The sequence below is a fragment of the Melozone crissalis genome, unplaced genomic scaffold, assembly GCF_028551555.1.
Source record: "Melozone crissalis strain CALT ecotype California unplaced genomic scaffold, PUWL_Pcris_2 ptg000033l_1, whole genome shotgun sequence".
Taxonomy (NCBI): domain Eukaryota; kingdom Metazoa; phylum Chordata; class Aves; order Passeriformes; family Passerellidae; genus Melozone; species Melozone crissalis.
Window position 1 is genome coordinate 4,474,215 of NW_026535811.1, and position 23,184 is coordinate 4,497,398.

At 42.3% G+C, this 23,184-nt stretch overlaps 1 protein-coding gene across 2 annotated transcripts in view; it reads right to left on the minus strand.

Annotated features, from left to right (window-relative positions):
• Positions 1-21,625, minus strand: part of PTPRO (protein tyrosine phosphatase receptor type O) — a 140,124-nt gene extending 118,499 nt beyond the window's left edge. The window contains exon 1 of one of the 2 annotated variants that reach the window (XM_054282170.1): positions 21,425-21,625. In XM_054282170.1, coding sequence (XP_054138145.1) covers positions 21,425-21,625 — 201 coding nt within the window. The remainder of the gene's footprint in view (positions 1-21,424) is intronic. The other variant, XM_054282171.1, reaches the window with a different exon arrangement.
• Between the last annotated feature and the right edge of the window lie 1,559 nt (positions 21,626-23,184).

The following is a 23,184-nucleotide window of genomic DNA, read 5'->3' on the forward strand; positions in this document are numbered from 1 at the left end:
AAATTTGGAAGGCGCATAAAAATTTCAAGGCAAAAGCACAAAAATGACAAAGGGAAAGGTTAATTAGACCCTTCCCTCCTTCCCTCCTCTGCAAATGTCTTCACACCTCTCCTGTCTCACATTTTGGAGGACTTTTCACACTTAGCAATGCTTAAATTTTCTGCCTAATTTTTTTTTTTTTTTAAAGACATCAGAAAGAAGAGAGAGGCCAAAACCAGACTTCAGTCCTACTACTGTTGGAAAAGAACAATAGATTTACTGATTTTACTTATATACACCATAAACAATTTATGCAGCAACATAATGCAGTCCCTAGCCCTGAGAGCTCTCCAGTTTACAGCAGGAGGAAGCAAAGCATCTTAGCATGGACACAAAGTACAGATTGACCCCAAAAAAGTGCTTCTGGGAAAGAATTGCAACAGGTGGACCTGGCATTGCTTTCAGTGGCATCTTCAGTGTGGATAAGCACTGCGATTCTGCTTCCAGAATTAACAATTTGGCAGCTTCCTTACGCAGAAAATTTAGTTAGGAATAAAGAGTTGGCCATATGTTGGTTCTTTCAGGCAAGTGAAAATGAGCCAGCTGCAATTGTAAGAGCTGTTGTCTCCTAAATTCTTCCTTTTTTTGGTGGGGGTCCTAAGTGGAATCTGGCTCACAGGTTGGGGAGGATGTGCAAATAACTGAACACAAAACTCAGGTGTGGCAGTCATATTTTCTGGAAAAATCCCTTTGCCCAGGATTCTTCTCCTGGGAAGATGAGAAGCCTCAGAGATAAAGGAAAACAATAATTATCTCATTTGCTTCTCCTGTGTTTTGCTGTTTTGGAATGCGGTTGGAGATTGTTTCATTGGTTTTGTGTGAATTGTTTTGACTCTTTGGCCAATCAGGGCCAAGCTGTGTCAGGGCTCTGGAAAGAGTCACGAGTTTTCATTATTATCTTTTTAGCCTTCTGTTAAGTATCCTTTCTGTATTCTTCAGTATAGTTTAGTATAGTATTCTTTAATATAATATATTATCATGAAATAATAAATTAGCCTTCTGAGAGCATGGAGTCCGATTTATCATTCCCTCCTTCATCTGGGAACCCCACAAACACAATACTCAGGTTCATCTTCCAGGCAGGCTCCAGAAAACCCTGTAGTAATTTCCCCTCACCACCAGGTAAATAACAGACTCCCAGGGGGATGGAACTTATATCCAACTTGTCATGTAAGTAGAGAATAATTAATTACACTCTTATTTACAGTTTGTCTGATAAGAGCATTAAATGGCAAGTAACGAGAAGAATTCCAAGGTGCTGAAATGTTTGCTCTCACCCACTCAACACATAAACACAAGGGGAATGAAATTAATTTGGCACTGACTTACAGTGTGATCCCTCACAGTAATGGGGCTTGGGTTTTGCAAAACAGCAATCACAGATGCCTCCCTCCTGAAGCTGAAATCAAATTTTGCTGGTGTTCCACAAAGCAATAAAGTGTTCTAAATACATCAGCAGTCTTAGAAGTCAAGAAACTCCAATTATCTCCTCTGAGATCTTATAGGACTCCCATACATTATTCAGACAACAATCTGAGGTATGTCCTTGATTTTATTTAATTTTTTCAATTCAGAAAGTGTTACTGATCCAAAGCTCTGCTTGTATTTACAAACCCCAGCATGTACATCTGGTGGAAATCAGGAGATTAAACATCAATTTACCTAGCTAATTACAAACCTTTTATGACTTCTGAAGAAAGAAGGGAAATAACTTTAAGAGGATCAAGGGGGAAAAAAAAGGGGTATAAACCAGTTACAATCCCCATGTCACGTTCATTTGCACCCTGCTTAAAATTTCTGACTTCTGAAGAAAGAGGGCAAATAACTTTAAGAGGAAGTAGGAAAAAAAATTAAAAATAAAAAGGGTATAAACCAGGCATAAACCAGTTACAATACCCATGTCATGTTCACTTGCACCCTGCTTAAAATTTCATTCTGGTAGAACCAGAACGTCTGTCACAAGCCTCCTAATACCACCGTGACAAGGTGAAGATAAAGTTACATTAAGACCTCTGCATGTGCCAGTGAAACGTGTAAGCTGTTCTCATGCTCAGCAAAAATGAGGGCCTAAAATTTCAAATTGCAGCCATAAAAGTGAAATAAAAAGCAGAAAGGCAGAGAGAGAAAGAGAAGGAAGATGCTTTTATTTGAACCATGAAAAAAGTAATTCCCTGGGATTAGCATATTTTTATTTCCTTTGCATATTCTTTTCTGAATTAATTTCGCTGCATTTTGATAGTGATCTTGGAGAGTGAAAATAAATTGATGCCAAAAAAAAGTTATGCTAATAGGAATAAATGGCTTGAGGGGAGTGGAAAGGGATATACGGCCTCTTTTATAGGTTCCTACTTAATCCAGCTCCAAGGGCATTAGAGAGCAAATGTTGCTGCCTTCTTGTGGCAGCAGATAAGCCTGGCTGTGAGGCTCATCCCTAAAATCCAGGGGGCTGTAAGAAAAGCAGCAGCCCCAGTGAGAAGGTCAGAGGGAGTGTTTCACACACAGCTGACAAGGAAAATCCAGGTTCCACTGGCCCAAATAAACCAAATAAAGCTGTGTCTGATGGTCCAGGGCAGGGGCATAATGCAGGAGGGAAATTCTGCTTTTCTATAGAAAAGACACTTTGGTTTGGGTACCCACTTCTTGATTATTTTTTTTTTTAATGTTAACAAAGGGAAGAGCAACATAAGTGAGAAGGATTCCCATGGGCTAAATTATGATCAGGCTCAACTGAGTGACAGCTCTAGAAATCATAACCATCTGTGAGGTGTGTGCGGTACAGCAAACTCCCTCCCATAAACCCAGCAGGAAAAGCTACTTACACTTCTGAGTAAAGCAGGGGCAGATTGGCAGCTGCTTTATGAAATGGCAATATTCACATGGGTATTAACTATTATCATGTAGTGCTGGTGTTATTCGGGTTTGCAAAGAGAAAAACCACTCCTAGCCACACAGTTTGCTCAAGAAATATTCGTTTAAAATCATATTACCATAAGATTCAGCTATTACTTTAAGACATTCCACAGTTTATGGGGTTTGATGTGTGCCTAATTATCAGTGTGTGAGCTTTTTCCCCCCTACTCATCCTATTTTATGTATAAGTCTTACATCACATTATGAATAATAGAAATACCTACAATAAGAACAACTTCAAATAAAAGCAATGTGTTATCCTGATGTAAAAAGGAATAGGACACCTGAACAAAAAATATAGATTATAAAATTGCCTGTGACAAAAAAAGCAAGAAGAAGAAACACAAATGTGAGCCACCCTCAAAAACCAGAGCAAGCAAACAATCCTAACCACACATTGCATCCACCAGCACAATCTGCTGACCCACTTCTCTGAAACTCAGGCACCAGAAGTGGGTTGTATCCAGGAGGATTTCTGCCATCCACATCTCCAGCCCTGCCTGTTTCAAAGAGCTGTCGAGTCCATATCACACTGCACTTCAAAGACAAATTCCAGCCTTTGAAAGGGTGCAGAGCAATTTGGGCTTTTTTTTGGAAAACATTAATAACAAAGAGATAAGGAAAAATATTATGGAGCCTGATGTGAACGCAAATATTTTAGGAATATTACATTTAAAGAACACACAATAAACATGAAAAAAGAAAAAAAATATAAAAATATATTCAAATAATCAAAGAAATCTGCAAAACCCCACCTTTTTCTTTTGTTTAAAAGAACAAACATAACACCATATTAGATCATCAGAATCAAGTCAAACTACCCAAACTAGTAAATGGAAGCTAGCAAAGTATACCAAGTGAAGCAATGTGGGCTCACTGTGTACTGATAGACTCATCTAGGTAGATAGATCCATGAAAAAGAAAGCACCTTAAGGCTGATTTTACTGCTGGTGTACTATTTCAGCTTGTGGGGAAGATGTCTTGCAAATGAATCTCTTATGAATTCAAATCAGATTTAGTAAGCAATTAAGTGTAAAAGGAAACAATTCCATTGTGTCTGCTTCAGCTTAGCATGAGATGTCTGGGCCACTTCCTACAGCACTTTCCATGGACTGGATAACACAAATAAAAAAATTTGCAAGAAATATGAGCAAGTGTTTGCCAAAATCAGTGACATTTTCTTAGCTACCTGCATGGAGATTAACACACAGAGTAGGAGTTTACAGACAATAATGCAATAACCAACACAAACAATTTGGAAAACCTCTGTAGTCTCAGGAGACCCAAAGGCTGGAGGCTCATGGAATAAATTACCTCATTAGGTAATTAAGGACTGTGCTCCAAGCCTTTTGGCTTACTGAAGATCCAACACAGGTGATATTTCCTGTACTCAGAGCTGAATAATCACATGGCTTCGTGTGTACCCTAAAATCCAAACCCTCTCCAAAAAAGCAAGTGGAAGGTCTCTGATAAATATTTCTCTGTTTCATCCATGCTTTCTTGGCTTAGCCTGCACCATGACAAAGGGAAAGAGCACTGACCAGGTTTCAGGCTGGTTTCAGGCCAGCCCAGCACAGGGGAGCAGCCCCAGACCTGCTCCTCACCTGGGTGAGCTCTGGCCATCATCATCATCATCACTGGGTCAGTCTGGGGCTGCTCTGTTAACTCTGCACTGACACCACTGCTGCAGGGCAGAAATCCCCACTGAGAACCAGGAGGGAGATGCTCAGCCAGGCAGATCCGAACTGAGCCACTGGTGCCCATCAGTTTCCTCTTAAAATAAAAAAAAAACCTGGAAACAAACTCAAAGGAGTTTGGATCTGAAGGCATGCCTCTTGTGCTCCATACCAAGAGACTAGTTTATTATTTTTTTCTGTCACTTTGTGTGATTGGAACAGATTAAACAATGCAAAAGCATGATCCTGAGGATGTTGGGCTGGTCACTAATTTAGGGGACTACCCAAGCAAGGAAGGGTTATTTCACCTAATTAAGATAGAGCACAGTATTTAAAGACAGAGCATTTGCATTAAAACAGAAAATTCAGAATTTTAAATACTGTTGAGTCTGAAATTATGATTGTTAATATCTGCTCACATAACAATGTTCTGCTGACAGACATTGTAAATCACTTCCTTTTGCTTGCATTAGATGAACCCATCACTCAAAGTGCTCAATTATAAATCTGAATACAATTTAAAAGGTGAACTTTCTTTAAATTTACTAAGGGCAAAAGGGAAATGCTGATGGTGTAATACCAATGTTAATGCATTACTTATGACTGAAATTTAGTCAGTATTCAGTAAATTGCTCATTCCTGTGATCAGAACAGGCAGCAATTTGCTTTCCTGGATCTTATTCCCTTCCCTGCAAGTGCATTAGGTGTGTCATGGGCAGCAGGATACCCAGATGTAAGCTGTCTGAAAGGGACATGTTAATCTATAATTAAAAACCACAACAAAACAGAAAATAAACTCAGAATATTCACTGCATAATCATGACAGGTTTACAACCTGCAGGTTTACAAACTGCAATTAAACACAGATATGGAATCATTAAAACACTGCATCGTTAATTTCATTTTCCTTTGGAAATGAGATAGACATGAGCAAATATGTGACCACCACTGTGAATACTCTCTACCCCTCAGCTTCCTTAGGTGCCAGGATTTAATTATCCTTTGTCCCATGCTAATCTGCTGAGAAGCTTCCACTTCAGCAGAAACTCCTATTAAAGTAAAACCCTAAAAATAGCCACCTCCAGTGCAGAACTGCAGTTTACCAAAACAAAGTCAAGCAAGGTTTTACAGTAGTAATTGGTTTGCTGACCAAGTGAATGCTTCCATTTCAGGTCACTTCATCTGCTTAATAATGGGAAATGCTTTGAATGTACTTCAATTCCAGACCCTATTTCAAGTGACAGCTGAGATGTACAGCCTCACTTAATGACAAATCATTTCTAGAGGTGGCCAGAAGGCAACAGAACTCCCATGATTAAAAGTGATCTGGTCTTCACCAAAATTTTGGCCATTTTTACTGTCTGCCCTCATCCCACATTAGAAAGATGATCCAGGAAATGTGGTACAGGACACAAAAGGCAGCAGCCCCAGCATCCTTTCCTCACAAATTTCTTGGCTCCTGCCTCACTGCTCCACCTCTGATTATGTTCATATGACATGAAGGAAACCAAACTGCTGGGTTTCTGTACAAACACACAGGCAGATGTCTCTGAAGGCATTTGCAGTTCTTCCTAACACCTTCAGAAGCACAAAGGCAACACTTTTCTCTTAGCTCTGAGCCATTCTGCATTTGCACTGCAATTTCAGCACTCTCAGCAGGTTGGTGTGGGAATACATAAAATCAGAGGGTTTGGGGAAAGCTGCAATAAAATCAGAGGGTTTTGGGAAAGCTGCAAAAGGCAGGCCTCAGAAACAGCAGAACTGTGATTAGAGCTAAGCAGTAGCCATGAGATTGGTCAGCAGAAAAATTACGTAAAAAGTAGAAAAGTAAGGACAAATAGAACAATGCTCTGTGTATTAACGCTCGTCTAGAATAACTCCCTAAGCTGCAGAAAAGTTTATCTAGTGAGATATAAGGAAGTTCTAAGCTTAATAATGGAGCTCTGTGCATTGTGTTTTAAGATTTACAAGCAGGTATTGCATTTGAAATCAGCAAGCATTGTTTAACCAAAGACATATGTGCTTATAGTGGTTGGATAGAACTACTGTCAATGTGCTTTTGCTTTGTGTGCTTGGTCAAAAGCCTTATAAAGTAAGTTGTAACATTAAGTTCTTGGTCTGCTACTTGGGATGTGAGCTGGTGGCATCTTCCCATTGTCATACCCATGCAATGAGGCTGGTGCTGGAAAATAAAACAGCTCAAGGCACATTCCCAGCAGTCCCATCCTGTTCATGATTTGTACACAGCCCTTCAATTTCTTGGTCATTAAGTAAAAACAATCCACATGAGACCAATCAAAGATGCACCTGTTGGTAAACCATCTCCAGACCACACTACACAGCCAGCAGAAACAAAATGTAAACAATAGTTATCTGATGGCTGGGGACCCTCAAACACCACCACAGGCACCCAGCCACAGGCTTTCCACCCCTGGATGGAGCTCTGAAGATTACCCTCACAAAGGGTCCTTCTGTGGTTTTAGCCCACTATTTGCTTGCTTTCACAAGCTGACAGAGTGACTGCTTTTCTAGCAAAAACTGTAAGAACTTAAAACAGTGATATTCACAAGCAAGGCCATTCACCTTCTAGGGAAAACATCCCAGCCTGCTAATAATGGAATTAATGAAATTCCTCTGCCTCGTGTGGGAGCCCCACTGTTGCGAGTAATGGTGGGTTTAGAACCTTTTAGGGAGGGCCTTGGTATAAACCATATAACCACAGCAATAGCCCTAGAAAAACCTATTTTATGGGCCATCAACCTGTCCTGGTGTAGAGTAGGACCAATTTATCTACCAGTTCAGGCAGCTGAACTGAAAGTCACAGGGTTTAGTTTGGTAAAAGCAGTGTAACAAAGCTGCTTTGAATGAAGTTCATTTGAATTCACAGTGTAGGTGACAAAGCTCAGTAATTGGCCCTTTTTTTCCCCCCCTTCAGAAATATGGTCTCTATTTGAATAACAGCTATCGTCACTAAAATAGTCTTTTCACATAATCCCAGTCTTTTTGCGACTATTTAGCATTCCTCTGGAAGTTAAATGACTGCAAATGGTGTGTGCAGAGGAGCCTTTGCTCTGATTGTTACAAAGCTGCAATCCCAAAATGTTTGCTGGAGAAACAGCACTTCCCAGGGAAGCTAAAAGCAAAATACTGGAGAAATGAGGTTACACAGGGTAGGTGAGCAGGGTGGGTGAGAGCCAAAGGGACTGGAGCAGGGTTAAGTGCAGATGGAGGAGATGCAGGGATGGCAAGTGAAGCAGAAAGGGAAGAGAAGTGGGCTGGAGAGGAAAGAGGCCAAGGAAACAATAGCAAGGGGACAAACACTGGAGAGGATAAATGGGAAAAGTGGGATAGCATTTTATTCTTGGAAAAATACAGATCTCCGTCAATTGCAATTATTTGCAGATAACTCAAGGTGGTTGTTGAATTTTCATTGGCTGACTGCCCCTGCCTCTTTTTTTTTTCTTTAGAGAGGGCTGAAAGAGCACTTCAGTTCTCAGCTTTCTGGAGAACAGAAATATTTGCTGGGAAGCCTCTTAGGCTTCTCTATCATAGCAAAAACTATAAAAATAATGTTTTTCAGTCAATGCAAATTATTATTTTGCTTCTAAAACCTTCTGAATACCCAACCTCTACAGTATTTTTTGCACAGGATCAATAAATAAAACATTCACACGCTGCCCATTAAAAAAAAATCATCTAGTATTTAAGCCCTGAGGGGAAAGAAGAGGAAAAGATTAATCTTTTCACTTTCTTACACATTTATTTAAACTCTCCAACAAGCTGCAGCCTCAGAGGTGTTCCTCCTCTCTCCCTCAAGTACATTTTCACAAACTGGAAATCAGATTAGCCTGCAGTTTATCCATGGGTGGACAAATGGATACAGTCACAAAGCAAAGCCAGGTGAGTTGTTCTACCCTCTCCTTTCCCCCTACAGGAGGGACAGGATGGAACAGGGACATCCCCAGGTCCAGTCCTGCAGGAACTGTTTCTGGTCTCTCAGCAGGGCTGGCTGAAGGGCAAAGGAACATCCCACTGTGCCATTGTCATGCTGTTATCAAAATCTGGCCCTTTCTGCATGAAACAGCATCCACAGAGATTCCTCCACCACTGCCACAAAACTGGGGTTTATTATTTTGAATAAAAACCTATATTTGCTTAATCCCTCCCAGTCAGAGTAGCAATATTTAAATTTATGAATTAGTACTGGGCAAGGGAACAATCCACTGTGCCACTGCCACACTGTTTTCATTGTCCCCATGCTACATGTTACCAAAATCTGGTCCTTTCTGCATAAAACAGCATCCACAGAGATGGTTTTTTACATGGGACCTATATCATTATTTCTATATTTATTATCCTATATCATACCTCCATCACTGTCACAAAACTGGGTTATATTATTTTAAGTAAAAATCCATATTTGCTTAATCCCTCCCAGTCAGAGTAGCAATATTTAAATTTATGAATCAGTACTGGGCAAGGGACACATATTCAAAGTGTATCCTTATCTTGCCTCTCAAACATGATGATTTATAGATTGATCTGACTGGCTGCTTTGACACAGTTCCTTTCACCATAACATCTTTCTGTTCCTCTAGTAGCTGAGATTTAGCATTTCAGGCTGTGTACATATGTTGGATAAGAACATAATCCTCAGCTCTGGGCATAGGAGCTCATGGTTAGAGGATGGCTCTGCATACAAATTGAGAGCACTGAGATGCAGAAAAAGAAAAATACACTAAACCCTAATATGCATATTATGAAGGCCTTCTGGCATCAGAAGAAATCATCAGTTATTTAGCTTGACATCTTTAGAAACAGAGGGACTAGAGAGAGAGAAAAAAAAAGGAGAGAGAGAGAAAAAAAATGATATGACCTTTAGTCCAACACTCCAAGTAAAGACTTTGGATAAATAGGCACACAGAAAGAATGTGCCAATATGCAAAGAGGCAAAGAGATAAACGTGACTAGACCATTTCTGCAGAGAAAAATCACAGCACTCCCATTTCACAGCCATTTCTGACAGCACAGAGATGGATTTGGCAGGGGGCAGAAGGGGACACTCCTCCTCTTCCCCTCCATTAGCGTCCTTCACTCAGCACGTGCATCCCTGGGTGCAGGATGCAGCACATCTCTGCAGCCCATCTGCTTCCCCTCACACAGGCTGGGGCTGTCTCCTCATGCAAAAATCTCATTCCATTACCATTGCAAAAATTCACCCTGGGCACCCTGCAACTCCCAGCCATCCCTCTCACAGAACTGAAGGGTGTCGTGTTCTGGACAAAGCCAGAAGAGCTTTGTGCAACCCCAGTTAAAAAACAGAAATCTGTATTCTAGCATGGACAAGTAAACAGTTAAAAGTATGAACTAACATAACTTCAAGGCAAAAAATCTGTGAAAAAAATATAATTCCTGAACTCACCCTCCCCTCCAAAGTTATAAATCATTAGGAATAAATGCAGAGTACAATGCAGAGTCAGGAAACAGAAGCTGTAAGCACAGCCCAAACTGTTCCTTTGGAGCTCATTAAGTGCATTGAGTCCCTGTAATCTTTTATTGATTTTGGGAGCAGTGCTTCCGTTATCGATACAAAAAGTTTAAGAGAAATATTCAGATAAAAGACTCCACATATTCCCTTGAGACACGGATCTCACCACCTTGATTTATACAAATTTTTGGTAGCTGGGTGCAGTGATGACAGATTGCTCTGCTCCAGCACTGCCAGGACAGAGGCCAGTCCTACACCAAGAGCCTTTGAGTCATATTGTTCCCAAAAATCCCCTCAGGGAGGTTTTAATGGTTTCCTGCATGCCTAAGATCTAAGCTTGTAAAATATATGAAGTCATAGTTCTCCTCCCAGAAGTGTAAATCAGAAGAGGAGGGGAAAAAGAAAAGAAAAAAGGGAAAAAAGAAATAAAAAACCTCCTTGAGAATTCTGAAGCTGTGAAGTGAATGTGCAGTGATGGCAGATACCTGCCTGACTCTGCAGAAAGCTTAAGTGATAATTAAGGTACATTCTAACACTGGCAGCTCTAAAAATTTTATCCTTGATATAATATTTAAAGCTCAAGCTTCAAGGCACTGATAAATGCAAGAAAACAAGCAGAGTTCAGCATAAAGCTTATGAGTGTCACCCAGAGATTGAAATTCTACAAAGGAAGGTAGCCCAAATTATTTTAAAATGAAATTACAAAACAGAGCAGTCAGGTTAATAAAAATTTCATACTCTTTTGTGTCCCAATTCATGATCTTTAATTGGCTGTCATTTCTCTCCTGCAGGCTCTTAGGAAGCTGTCCAGAGAGGTGATGGCATCTCCATCCTACAGATGCTCAGAAGTGATCAGGACACAGCCCTGAGCAGAGGCTCAGAGCAGATGCTCTCCAGACATCCCTTCCAGCCTCAATCACAGCACAGCCCTAAACTGTTCCACGTGTCCCTGACCCTCTGAGATGCACACAGCCCCTCCTCACCACCACATTCTTTGCTTTTTTTGATGACAACCATGGAGATCCTCCTATCTCTGACCTGCCCCTTTCCCACATGCTGCAGTTGCCCTCTACACCCTTCCAGCTATGCCATGGAGTGAGAAATACCACCTTAAAGCCAGCTAGAAGGATAAACAAATCATGGGGTATTCCCCTAAAAATCTTGGGGTTTTCCCCTCAAAATTTTGGTGTTTTCCCTTTAAAATTTTGGTGGTTTTATCTCAAAATCTTGGGAGCTTCCCCTTTAAAATCCTGGGCTTTTACCCTCAAAATCCTGGGCTTTTCGCTTTCAGATCTTGAGATTTTGCCCTCCAAAAAATTCTGGGCTTTTCCCCTAAAAATTTGGGGGTTTTCCCTAAAAATTCTGGGGTTTTTCCCTCAAAAATCTGTGGTTTTCTGGATATCCCGTATCATGTGATAGTCCAGTAGCTCTCTTATGCTTTAATCACATAGCCAGAGCTCATAATGGAAATAAATCCCTCCCTCCAGGGAGGGGAGAAAGAAATAAAAATGTTTCAGGTAAAAAATGGAAATGCTCTGATCAGTAGATGGCTTTTACTCACAGCACATATTGACAACAAGCAGCTGATCCCATACAACCATTACAAGATATCACTACTAAAAGCCAATCTCCAAACAGGTCACGTCTTCATTAAAGATTAGCTACCAAATGCAGAAGGGATGCAAAAATAACCTTGTGCATAACTGGAACAGACAAAGCTGGCTAGATATGCTCTGGCACATTCCAAGATGCTCCTGCTTCTTTTCCATTTTTATCTCCAAAGCCCATCATGTCCATGAACATGTTTTATTTGTGCTTGAAATTATAATGTCACCTGCAAGTATCCCAGTCACGCCATCCTCCTGGGAAGGCACTGTGGCTCTGCTCCAGGCTGAACACTCACAAAACAACATTCCAGAATTTGTTTCCTCCACCTGGACACCTACTGACATCCTGATTCGGGCTGTCCATCACCTTGTGCAGTAATTGTGCAGTAATGCCCACCAGGAAAACTGGTGTCTGACTGTTAGGCTGTGACTCAATGCTTAGAGCTCAGTGCCCATACATCAGCTTTTCTTATCTCAACCCACACTTTTTTCTTTTTGATTCTCCTCCCCATCCCACCAGTCAGGGTGACAGTGGCTGTATGGTATCTGGTTGCCACAATACTTTGCAAAAACTCCCCTGCAGAGTTCAGTTCATTGATGACTAAATATTTTTAAAAACCACCAAAACCTAAATATCATATTTTAAAAGAATATTTACAATATGGAGTAAATAATTATATAGATCCTACTTAAAGCTGTTGTGAAGCACTACAGTCAAAGGGCCAAAACTCTTTTTTTATTTACTGCTGTTGTCAATTCCTTTCGACAATGCAGCCCTCTAATCCTAAAGTTTTAAACAGAAATATGTCTGTGCAGAAACAGACAGTGCTCAGTTAATCTCTACAATCACTCTGCATGAGAGTGATTGTAGAGATAAGAACACATCCACTTTTCTTCATGGAAAGAATTCAAAGGGTTTGACTTCCCCATGAGTTCCTCCAAGCTCTCCTACTAAATATGCAACTTGGGAATCACTGTCTGTGGATTTGCCCATTAGAAAAGAATTATTCCAAGCACCAATCTTAAATTAATTATCAAATTTTGGTTCACTCCTTCATTTGAAATAAGTATATTTTGAAGTGCTATTTCCATCAGTTTTATCACACCTGTGCCAGTCTGCTGGTCTCTAGTTAGCTGCAAAGGTGTAAGTGGAAGGGTCTAGGAAATAATAGCTGTGTTCTGATTGCACCTGAGCTGAGCAGGATGACAGCTTATCTCCTGAAACTCAAAGGCCTCAGATGGTCACTGGGTTTTGGGGTCATGAATAAAGAAGCAGGGACCAGTCAGATTTTTCAGATGCAGATAAAGTATCTGATACTGATGCAGAATTTCATTCCATACATCCATATACCTATGCTAATGCTGCAATGCCAGCAACTGGAACTGTAGCTTGAAATACCCTTAAAATGTGAGCTCTTATTCGAGCAGAGGAAGAAGCAAGCAGAGAAAGAGGAGATTTGTTGTCATCACATTTCAAAAGGTCCCATACCTTGTCAGTGTTTTCTCAGGGGTATCTCCTCACAGCACTGACTCCTTCCTCACAGCACAACCACCAAACTCCATCCCTCTCCTCACCCAGCTCACCCTCTCTTTTGGAGCACTCATCTCCTCACTGGACACAGCTGTGGCCTATTAAGGGCAGGGCTGTTCCTAATCTTTGGTGATTAGCCCAGCTGCAACTCCTCAGGTGTGAGATTGCCTTCTGCACTATTCTCTTACATTCTATCCCTCCACAGAGACTGATGGCTCTGTCTGCAGAAAAGCACCCCAGAGCAGAATTAGTAAATTCTTACATTGGTTTCAGCTGTGGATTACAACACCCCACATCCTGCCAACACAGCTATGCCCTAAACAAGGAGGTTGCTCAAGATTGATCTGATGGGGAGTGTCTTTAAGCTACCAGAGTTTCAGATTCTAAAAATCAAACCCATCCAGTCTGTGCTGCTGGCACTGCAGTGAGCCCAGGGCCACCACGCTCTGTGCTGAGTGTCAGAGCCACATCAACCCCTGTCTGGGACTGCAGCCTGCTCCAAAGCCCATTTAAAGCAGCATAAAAACATCCATTGACTTCACTTGGGCTTTGGAGCCGTTCCCAGAAGCACAGTAGACTCTCTGATAGCTGCTCAGAATTAGAGGAAAGCCGTCAGTTCTGGTTCCAGCTAACAGACACTGATGCTGCACATAAACAACAGGTGAGGTGGCAAAGTCACTGTCCCTGTTCCCAGAGTGCCCCAATTCCAGTGAAATGCTGGTGACATCATTCTGGAGTTTTCATGATTTCCCCCAGTGCTGCTAAAGGAAACCTGATGGGGCTTCATAGCCCACAGAGTCCTGAGTAAGTTTTCAAAAGGTTTGAAAATAAAAAAGCCTTTTCAGCTTTTTTAACATATTATTTTACAATGCAACTGAGAAGTAATTTTATACTGGAGATCATTTTGAAATACACTTAGATATTCACTATGTGTTCATTTCAGTATGTATGTATTCACTTTCAGAAAACATCACAATTTTTCTTGTTGTATTTAATAACTGCAAGCTAATTATGCAAAATCCCATCCCATCTGCTTATTCCTTCACACAGTGAAATCAGAGGGCTTCATTCTACAGTCATTACTCACAGAAGGAGAGGCATTGATTTAATGGACTTCCCTGAAAAGGGATTACAGTATAGGATCCTCTGATATTGATTTTGTGACATCATCATCTTTTCCTCAGAAGCAGACACTGATGACTCAAGAAAATAGCAGCACAAGATTAGGCAGGCGAGTTAGAGAAAGAAAATTATTTTAAAAAACCCCAAAGCTCCCAATTTACACTAAGTTGACTACAATAAAATATTAGCTATGTTCTCTGTTTCAAATACAAGTTCTCTTTGAAAAAGGAAAACATCTGAGTGATCTTTCTCTCTTTCATCTCTTGCCCTGCTTACAGTCACTTTCATGAAACTATTGTGAGCCAGACCATTTTTTGTAGGTTAATGGGCTCTCTTTGAAGGGATTAAAGCCACATTGATTATTAATTATTTTTGATGTTTTAAACTGATGTAAACTACCAGAAGCTCTAAAGAACAACATCCTGTAGAAATCAATACTGAATTTAAAAAAAGAACAAGCAACAAACAACTACAACAACAACCAAAACCCCTCTGCTCAGCTCCTGGGGGAAACAATTGTGACTTCTGTTTGGAAGGTATACCAGCCCTTGGAGAATACCAGCACTGGCATATATGATAATAATTTCTAAGTTATCTAGAGCATCCTTATTTTGATGTGTCTATCTTGCAGACTCCAGGCAGACTCCGCAGGTATTTTGCATACAGAACAAAGCTAGGCACAGCAGTGCTAAGCAAATAATAAATAAATTCATTTCATTGCTCTGGGAAAATGATCATTGTTTTTCCTTAAATCTGCCTTGCAGTGCTTTAGGAAAACACTAATTAGCATTCTTTCCATGTGGCTTTTTTTTTCTTTTTCTCCCCAATTCTTTCTACTGTTCTTCACCACATGCAATAGATGTTGGGGTTTTGGGCGTGTGTGGGTTTTTCCAGTGTTTTTTGGCTTTTCTCCCCTTGCTTAAATTTAACATTTCTTCAATGTTTGTAAGTGGAATGAAGCCATTCCTTCCCACTTAATAGATCAGTGAGGAGTGAAGATTTCCCATGTTCAAATGACTTCCATATGAACAGATAGGAAATGATCCAGAATAGCTGTGCTGCAGATAAAAGACAGAAAGCAAATTGCACAAAGGGAATGAGACAATTGGGACTGCCTGCCTGCTTTGGGGGCTCCTCCCAGCATTGAAGAACAGCCCCTCCATGGATGATTCTAGGGGATGATACAAGAAAATTACTGAAAACCCTTAAACCTGAAGGAGCTGCTGGTCAGATTGACAAATTAATGACTGGGACCTACCTCTCTTACCCCAAAGACTTGGCCTTCATGTGATACAGATGGAAATCAGCACAGCTAACCTGAGGACCTGCAGGTTTATAGCACACCAAGGAGCTGCAGGTGTTCAAACCCTTCTGACAAGACAAGAAGGCCCTTGTCTCAACAACAGAGAAAAGTGCTGAGGCCAAATCACTTCAAAATCAAAACGGTGTAGACTGACAGGCAACCTTATCTGTTTTTACACAGAACTTAAAAAGGAATTTAGGATTTTTATCCCCCAAGAGGTTCATATCTACCAAACAGCTACCTCATGTTAAATCTCTGACTGACATAGAATAATAGCTCAGAGTTGTTTACTTCCATTATCTCTGTTCAGGTCCTCTGAAGCACTCAATGCTTGTGCTTAAACACCATCCTCACATTTTGCCACCTCCAATGTTATGTTTTCTGTCCAAATATCCCACACATTCTCTTCTCATGTCCATGCTACCACCTCAAGACCCAGCATACTTAAAGCCTTCCTGCTAACTCTCCTCCCTGTTGCTGTCAGCTGTGACACCAACTCTTCCATCACCCATGCTTACTGTAAAGCATCTCTTCCCTAAATACCTGCATTCAACAAGAAGGTAAAGTGCAGAGCTTGCCACACTCATCCCAGCACAGCCCTGATGCAAAGTGTTACCTTTCTGGCAGGCCAGACACCACGCATATCATCTTATTCCTGGAACTCCCTCTAAAAGCCACTGTAATTTCCCAGCACAGGAATGAGGGGGTTCCAGAAATGGAATGCATCATGTCTGGCTTGCTTTGTTTGCAAAGATGGCAAACTCCTTCCCTAGGAGCTGCTCCCTTCACTGGCTGCCATTCATGTGAGATTGCAGAGTGCTGAGAAAAGCAAGGTAACCTTTCCGTTTCCAGTGTTTCCCATTCTCTGCTCATCGGTTACACTCCATATGTGGCAGCTAGCATATGTTGCCACATTTGTCTCAAAGATTCTCCCCTTTTCAACTCTATCTACATTGATAGAAATTTAATAAGAAAAAAAAAAAAGAAGTTACAATTTCACGTGCAAAACATTTAATAAACCAGTCTCTTAATTTGTATTAGTGCACTCGTAGGTACTCAAGTCTGTGTAAAGATTTTCATTTCAGAATATTCTTAATATTTATTAAAGTTTTTTTTCTTCTTCACGTTGCAACCAACTCAGTTTTGTATAGAGAATAGAATTTTTAAAACCTTGAGTAACAAAAATGGAAGCACTAATTTACTAGAAGAAGAAATAAATAGAAGATAAGAGTGCTCAGGATGACAATGTATACTTCTCCAATGAAAAAGGCAAATAATTTAAAAGAACACTTAGAATCAATGTTAGCTATGAGTTTAAGTTCTTCAGCAAATAGACCTGTTTCCAAAGGTTTATTTTTTGACATTTATTGTCCTGACTCATATGCCTAAGTAAAAAAAAATGTTCCCTTCCCTAGAGCTGAGACTGTCTGGTAAAATAAGTCTCAAGCTGGATTTACACAAGGCTCTGTTCAGTTTAGCATTCATTCTGAAGCTCTGTAAGGTCATTTCATGATCTGCCTGGATTGCTCTGAGTGGTGACAGCAGAAATGCAGAGATTAGTGGGATTCTCAGGTTCAGCCAGCACTGCCCCAGAGCCCTTTAATGAATTGCCACGGGATCAGCACAGGTAAGAGTCTGCATCCATCCCAGCCTGGATGAGGGATCACCCTTGAGTGCAGCTCCTGACCCAGGTGATACAACCCAGAAATTGCCTTACTGACCCTGTGCAACCTGAGCCTGTGGCTCATAACTCCTGCAGGCATGAAGGATCTTTTCTCAACGCTCCGCTGTCGTTTCATCACGAGGAAATCTGCCAGAGGGTAATGGCAGACTCTGATCTCACTGGCAGAGAGGGGTTTGCAGCGACTGCTGCAGTTCCGTAAACATGACTTGGCACAAGCAGCCTCTCCTTTGGCTTTGCCCTCCAGAACCACCCTGATCCAGATATTATCCATGAAAATGAAGCAATAAGAGAGAACCTGACTTGCAGAAGAAAATTTTGAGCTGAGGGTGACTATTCATAGTTAGCTTTTTTAAAAACAAAAGTTCTTGCTTTTCCTGGGAGGATGATTTTTCCTCCCATGCAGTCCAAGAGTAGTGGTAAGAAAAGACTTTTACCTCTGGGCCTGAAACCATCATGAGGAAGCCTTGCATTTGTTTTGCACACAAAAAAAAAAGCTGGCAAGGTAGGTTTGGGTCTTTCTTTATTTTATTTTGACACTAGTAAAACACGACCATGAGGAAAGACGACAAAACTTGTCTCAACAAGAGATTCAGCCGCCATCTCTTGGAGAGAGAAGAGTTGCCAAAAGGACTCCATAACAAAATTCAAATTATTCATTCATTGCTTTTCCCAGCAGGAGAAAACAGCAGTGACACACTGGGGCTCTCAGCTGTGAAATCAGCCTCTCTCTTAAAAAGGTTTTTCCTGCAGGAAAAGGCAGCACCCTAATGGTAAGGCTTTTGCTTCAGATTATTAACTGAAGATGTAGCTATTCCTGAAAATTACACCAGTAGAAACAGATTTCCTTTGCTGGGTAAAGTTAAGTCTTACAGAACCTCAGTCCCTTCGAATGTCTTGGTCCATGTAAACCTGAGTTGAGAGCTCACTATGATGCCAGACAATAAAAACTGATGCACTATTGGAAAAAATTCTGCCCCTCTAGACACAAAAAGTTGTCCTTGCTAAGAGGAAGAAAGACGGTGTTGCTGGTTTAAATGAAGAGCATATATAAAACCGATATTCAAAGACCTCAGTCTCCTGGAAATAAGAGATGCATTATTTTACCTATAGAAAATTTTCCTGAAGAGTGTCATCACTTCTATTTAGCCTGGACTGTGGCAACCAGTTTTCTACTCAGAGCCTTGCTCAGAACATCTTGGAGGTGGATCAGATTGCAAACAATGTCACAGCACCAGGTCTGGCTTGCTCAAGGTGCTTTTCTCTTCTAATTAAGCTTTACCTTCTCCCCCAGAAATAATTCAACAAATCAACCTCAAAGCCAACAGCATGGGACACCTGACACATCAGGGACATCATCCAGAGCAGAACCTGAGCTGGCCAGAGCTCAGTGCAGTCATGACTAAGGGAAGGCTGCTGGGTTGCAGTTAAAAAAGATGGGAAACATAACATCAGTCACTGGAATGAGGGAATGTGTCTACTTTCTATATTTATTTACTTAGCTGAAGTTCAGCTTTTCCTCTGGGCTGTGCTCAGCCCTGCCTTTGCCGCGCCAAAATGAGATGATTACAGAGCAAGCTGCTGAAGACTCTGCTTCCAGCCATTCTGAGTGAAACAAACTAACAGAGAACACAGACCCACTGCAAAAATAACAATATTTTAAGAGATTACTACAGCGGCATAGTTGGAGTCTTCTCTGAAAGCAAAACCCACAGCCCTGTTTCTCTCACAAGTGCTGTGAATCCACCCTGGTGGCTGAGCTCACACAAAATGCCTTTCTCCTGCTAATTTCTAAATTAACCACCACATAAATAACTGCCAAAGAAGGAGAATGGTAAAGGTTCAAGATCACATTGCTGTATTTCCAGAAATAATACTGTGCTCCTACCCTGGGGCACAGAAAGCATGCACATCACACTGTGAAAGAAGGAACCACACCTCACTAGCCCATGGGCAACCATATCTGGCACCCAGAGAGCATTAGGAGTTGGAATAAGCTGGCACTATTGCTTCACACCATGAAATAACAACAATTGGAAGACAAGAGGAGAGAGGAGGAAATGTGGTCTGAGCAGCTTTATCACTTTGCAAAGTCTGCTGATGATTTTACAAATTGCCAGATGGGCATCAAGGCCACATCAAGCAGATTCAGCTTAGCAAGTGACATTTGGGCTGCCAGCACTGAAGCAGCAAGCACACAGACATCAGTTTTGCCTGTCTTCAGATTCATCAGTTCAATGCCACTGCTTTCTCAATGAGATTAACTTCCAGGCAAAGCACCAATTTAATAAATCGAGTCTGGTTAATCTTAGCATTGCTTCAACAGGTTGGTAGAACTAAACAGAGCTAAACTGGGAAAAAGCCTTGTTTTGAAATGGCATCTTTTCAATTATTTGTCACTGAAAAAAATGACACATATCTTGAAGAATATTCAGTGAATTTCAGGCTCAGGAAAATGGTCCTATTGTGGTGATCTGAAACAAGCACTGTTCTTGCTTCCCCAACTTCTCTCCTGTAACCAGATTTACTTTGACTAACTCCTCAAGTCTCACTTCTTTAATTGTAGTGTTCAATACCCATACAGAGATAACTAATTACAGTGGGTTTGCCATCCAACCAAAGTCATAATCCTGTCACACAGGGAGATACAGATGCACCTCTATCTGAAGCTGCAGCTTTACCTTCTCTTACTCTACAAAATTCTGCTAATGCTCATCAGCTTTCTTTGTCCTGCCAGTCCCAGGTTTATTCAGCTGAGAAATGATGGTTATTTTCCAACAGAATGAAAACCTGGTCCCTTGGGTACCTTCAAACCTTACCCAGCTACTTCAGATTTATTATTCATTTCATACAGATTTAAACTACCTGTTTTTTTGTCTTGCTTTGCCACAGCAATGCTAGTTAAAAAAAAAAAAAAAAAAAAACAAAAAACAGCACATAAACACCTTATTTAAAAAAAAAAAACTAGAACATAGAGTAATGTACATTCTCTAATTGTGGGATAAAACAGCTACTTAAAACTGTGTGCACTTCTGTGTTCATGAAAAAACTAGAAACCTCATCTTTCTACTGGGCCATAACATCCACAGACTTACTGTCCTTTTTATTTTCTTTTTTTTAAACTACCACATTCCATGGAACAACATTTTGTCTGTATATTAGCATTTTATCTTGCATAAATGTATGTTTCAGCAGTTATGAAAATGAGACAGCTGACAGTTGACTACTATACGTGAACAGATGCTGCGAAAGCTTCCCTTTAAATAGTTCTGTCAATGCAATGTCAATTTTAGAAGCGACACCACTGCTGTTCCAGGACCTGATCCTGCAAACTCTTATTCACACAGGGAGCCCTGATGATTTCCACAGAACATTTACATTTATAAGGCTCTGAAAGGTCAGGTCCTTAGCTGCAGAGCTCTGCTTAACAGTGACTGACAAATATACAACAAAGTTTTCAGCAGTGCTGAGCTCTGCTCCTCAGGGCAATGACATTTGCAGTATTCACCTGGGCAGCACATACATTTTCTTTTAGAAGTTACACGAGGCATACAAAATACACTTAAGAACCCATGAAACGAGCTGAAGCGCAGAGATGCAAAACACCGTGTGAAAACCCGAGCTCGCGGCACGAGGCGGAACTTTGAAAAATTAATCTGCCGAGAAGACAGGCTGAGCTGGAAACACAAAAAGAGCCGCTCAGCTGTGCCACCACAAACCCGGCACGATCCAGCCCCTTTGTTAGCAGCATCCTCATCAGCGGAGTGTGCCGGGGTGGGGAAAGGTGCGAGCGTGGAAGGGAGCGGTGCTGAAGGACAGCGCTCCCCAAAACCACCCGAACCCGGGCAGGGCAGGGCATGGGGCTCAGAGCCAGCCCGATCCCTCGGGGGGATGTGGGAGACGGAGGGAGGGAGGGAGCGCATCCCAGCCCGGGGCATCCTCGCGCACACAAAGCGGGCACAGCGCGCAGCGGGCAGGGCAGGCACACACACACACACACACAAAGGCGGCGCGGCGCGGAGGATGCTCAGCCGCGCATCGCTGCCCTCCCCTTCCCCGGCACTCACCTTGAGCAGCACAAAGAGCCAGAGCAGACAGGAGCGGGCCCCCGGGGCCCCCCTGCGGCGGCGGTCGGGCATGGGGGAGCTGCGGGGGCGGCCGGGCAGCGGGGGCTGCAGCTGCGGCGGCCCCGGGAGCGCCGGCTCTGCCCCCGGCCCGCCCGCGCTCGGCTCCGAGCCGTGCCCGGCAATGGCGAATGGCGGCAGCATCAGGCGGCCGGCGGCGGCGCCGACCTCCCCTCCGAGCGGCGCATCCTGCCGCCCCCCGCCCCTTTTATTTGGGGTTTGCGCGGGGAGGGGACGGGAGGAGGAGGAGGAGAAGGAAGAGGAGGCGACGGCGGGTGGTGTCTCCCCTCCCAGGAGTTTGGGAGATCGCGCCGCTCGCCGGCTCCGGGAGCGCCGGCTCCTGCAGCCCCCGGCGGAAGGCGAGGGATGGGAGGTGATGGAGATGATGGGAGAGGATGGAGATGATGGAGATGGGAGCCGCCCTCGCCCCCGCACCGCCCTGCTCTGCCCCCGGCCCCCTCGCCCTCACATCCCCTCCCCGATGTCTTTTTTCCTGTCCCTCCGAGATCGGGGAACAGAAATGCCCCCAGCACCCGGGGGTATCTTGTGAGGCAGGGAAAGGAACGGCCAGAGCTGGTACCCAACGCAGAACATCCCTGTGGCTGTGCTCGCCTGGACAGCTCTTCAAATGTTCAACCTGCAAGGGATGGAGAGCTCATTCTGTCCCACAAGATACTTGGGCCCAGGGGTGCATTGAGAGAGAACTCAGGGCACCTCCCTGTCGTGTCTGCCCCCCACATCCCACCCAGCGATCCTGCAGGGCCATCTCCAAACGCCTAGCAAGAGTCTTGGTGATGTCCCCAGAAAAAACCAAAACCACTTTGAAGAACCCAAACAAAATCCCAAAGTACTCAAAGACCTTCCCCATTCGACCATTCTGATGAAAAGAGTCTTTCCAAAATGAGAAACTACCTCAGAATCTGGTTTGTCACAGACCACACTCTCACTCACACTGGTATAAATCAGGATGCATCCTTGGTAGCACTACCAGAGGTCTAACAAAGATAAATTCAAACAAAATAAGGTTGCCAGTGTAATAAACAGCTGTGTCTGGGGGGTTAAACTTCAGAGCAACTTTGGGTCTAGGTGTAGTGCTCTTACTTAGAGGCCACCACCTCACTCTTCCTTCAAAAAATAAAGTAGTGGCTAAAAGTAGATTCTGGGATGGTTTTCAGAATTTCTAAATCATTTAAGCATGATGAACTCCATGACATTCTCATGGGAATGTCCTTTAAACCAAAAAATTACAAAGCTGTTTTCTACCAGCACTGCTAAATTGGACAATAATGAATCTGTGTTTCTGAGCCCTGCCCAGCTTATATATGGCATATTTTTGATTTCCTTATAATTTGGACACTCAGTCAACAAAAGCTTGATTTCAAAGTGGCCAAAGCCAGAGAGGGATGTGCTTATTTTCTACTGAAATGGACCCTTGAGCAAAGATTTGCCACAGTTGATGGGGATTAATCCAGAAAGCAAAGGAGAAATTCAGGCCCCGTGCAGATATTGGCACAAAGCCTAAATTTAGAAATCCAAAAGGCAAATGCTACCCACGTGTTCATTTATAAGAAGCTGGGGACATTAGAGACATATTCAATGCTACCAGTGAAGGACACAGACTTCTCTTGGGTACTCTGTTAGTGCTTGAAGCTTATCTGAAATTGGTATGCAAGGGGTTAACCATAGCTAAATTTCCTTCACTA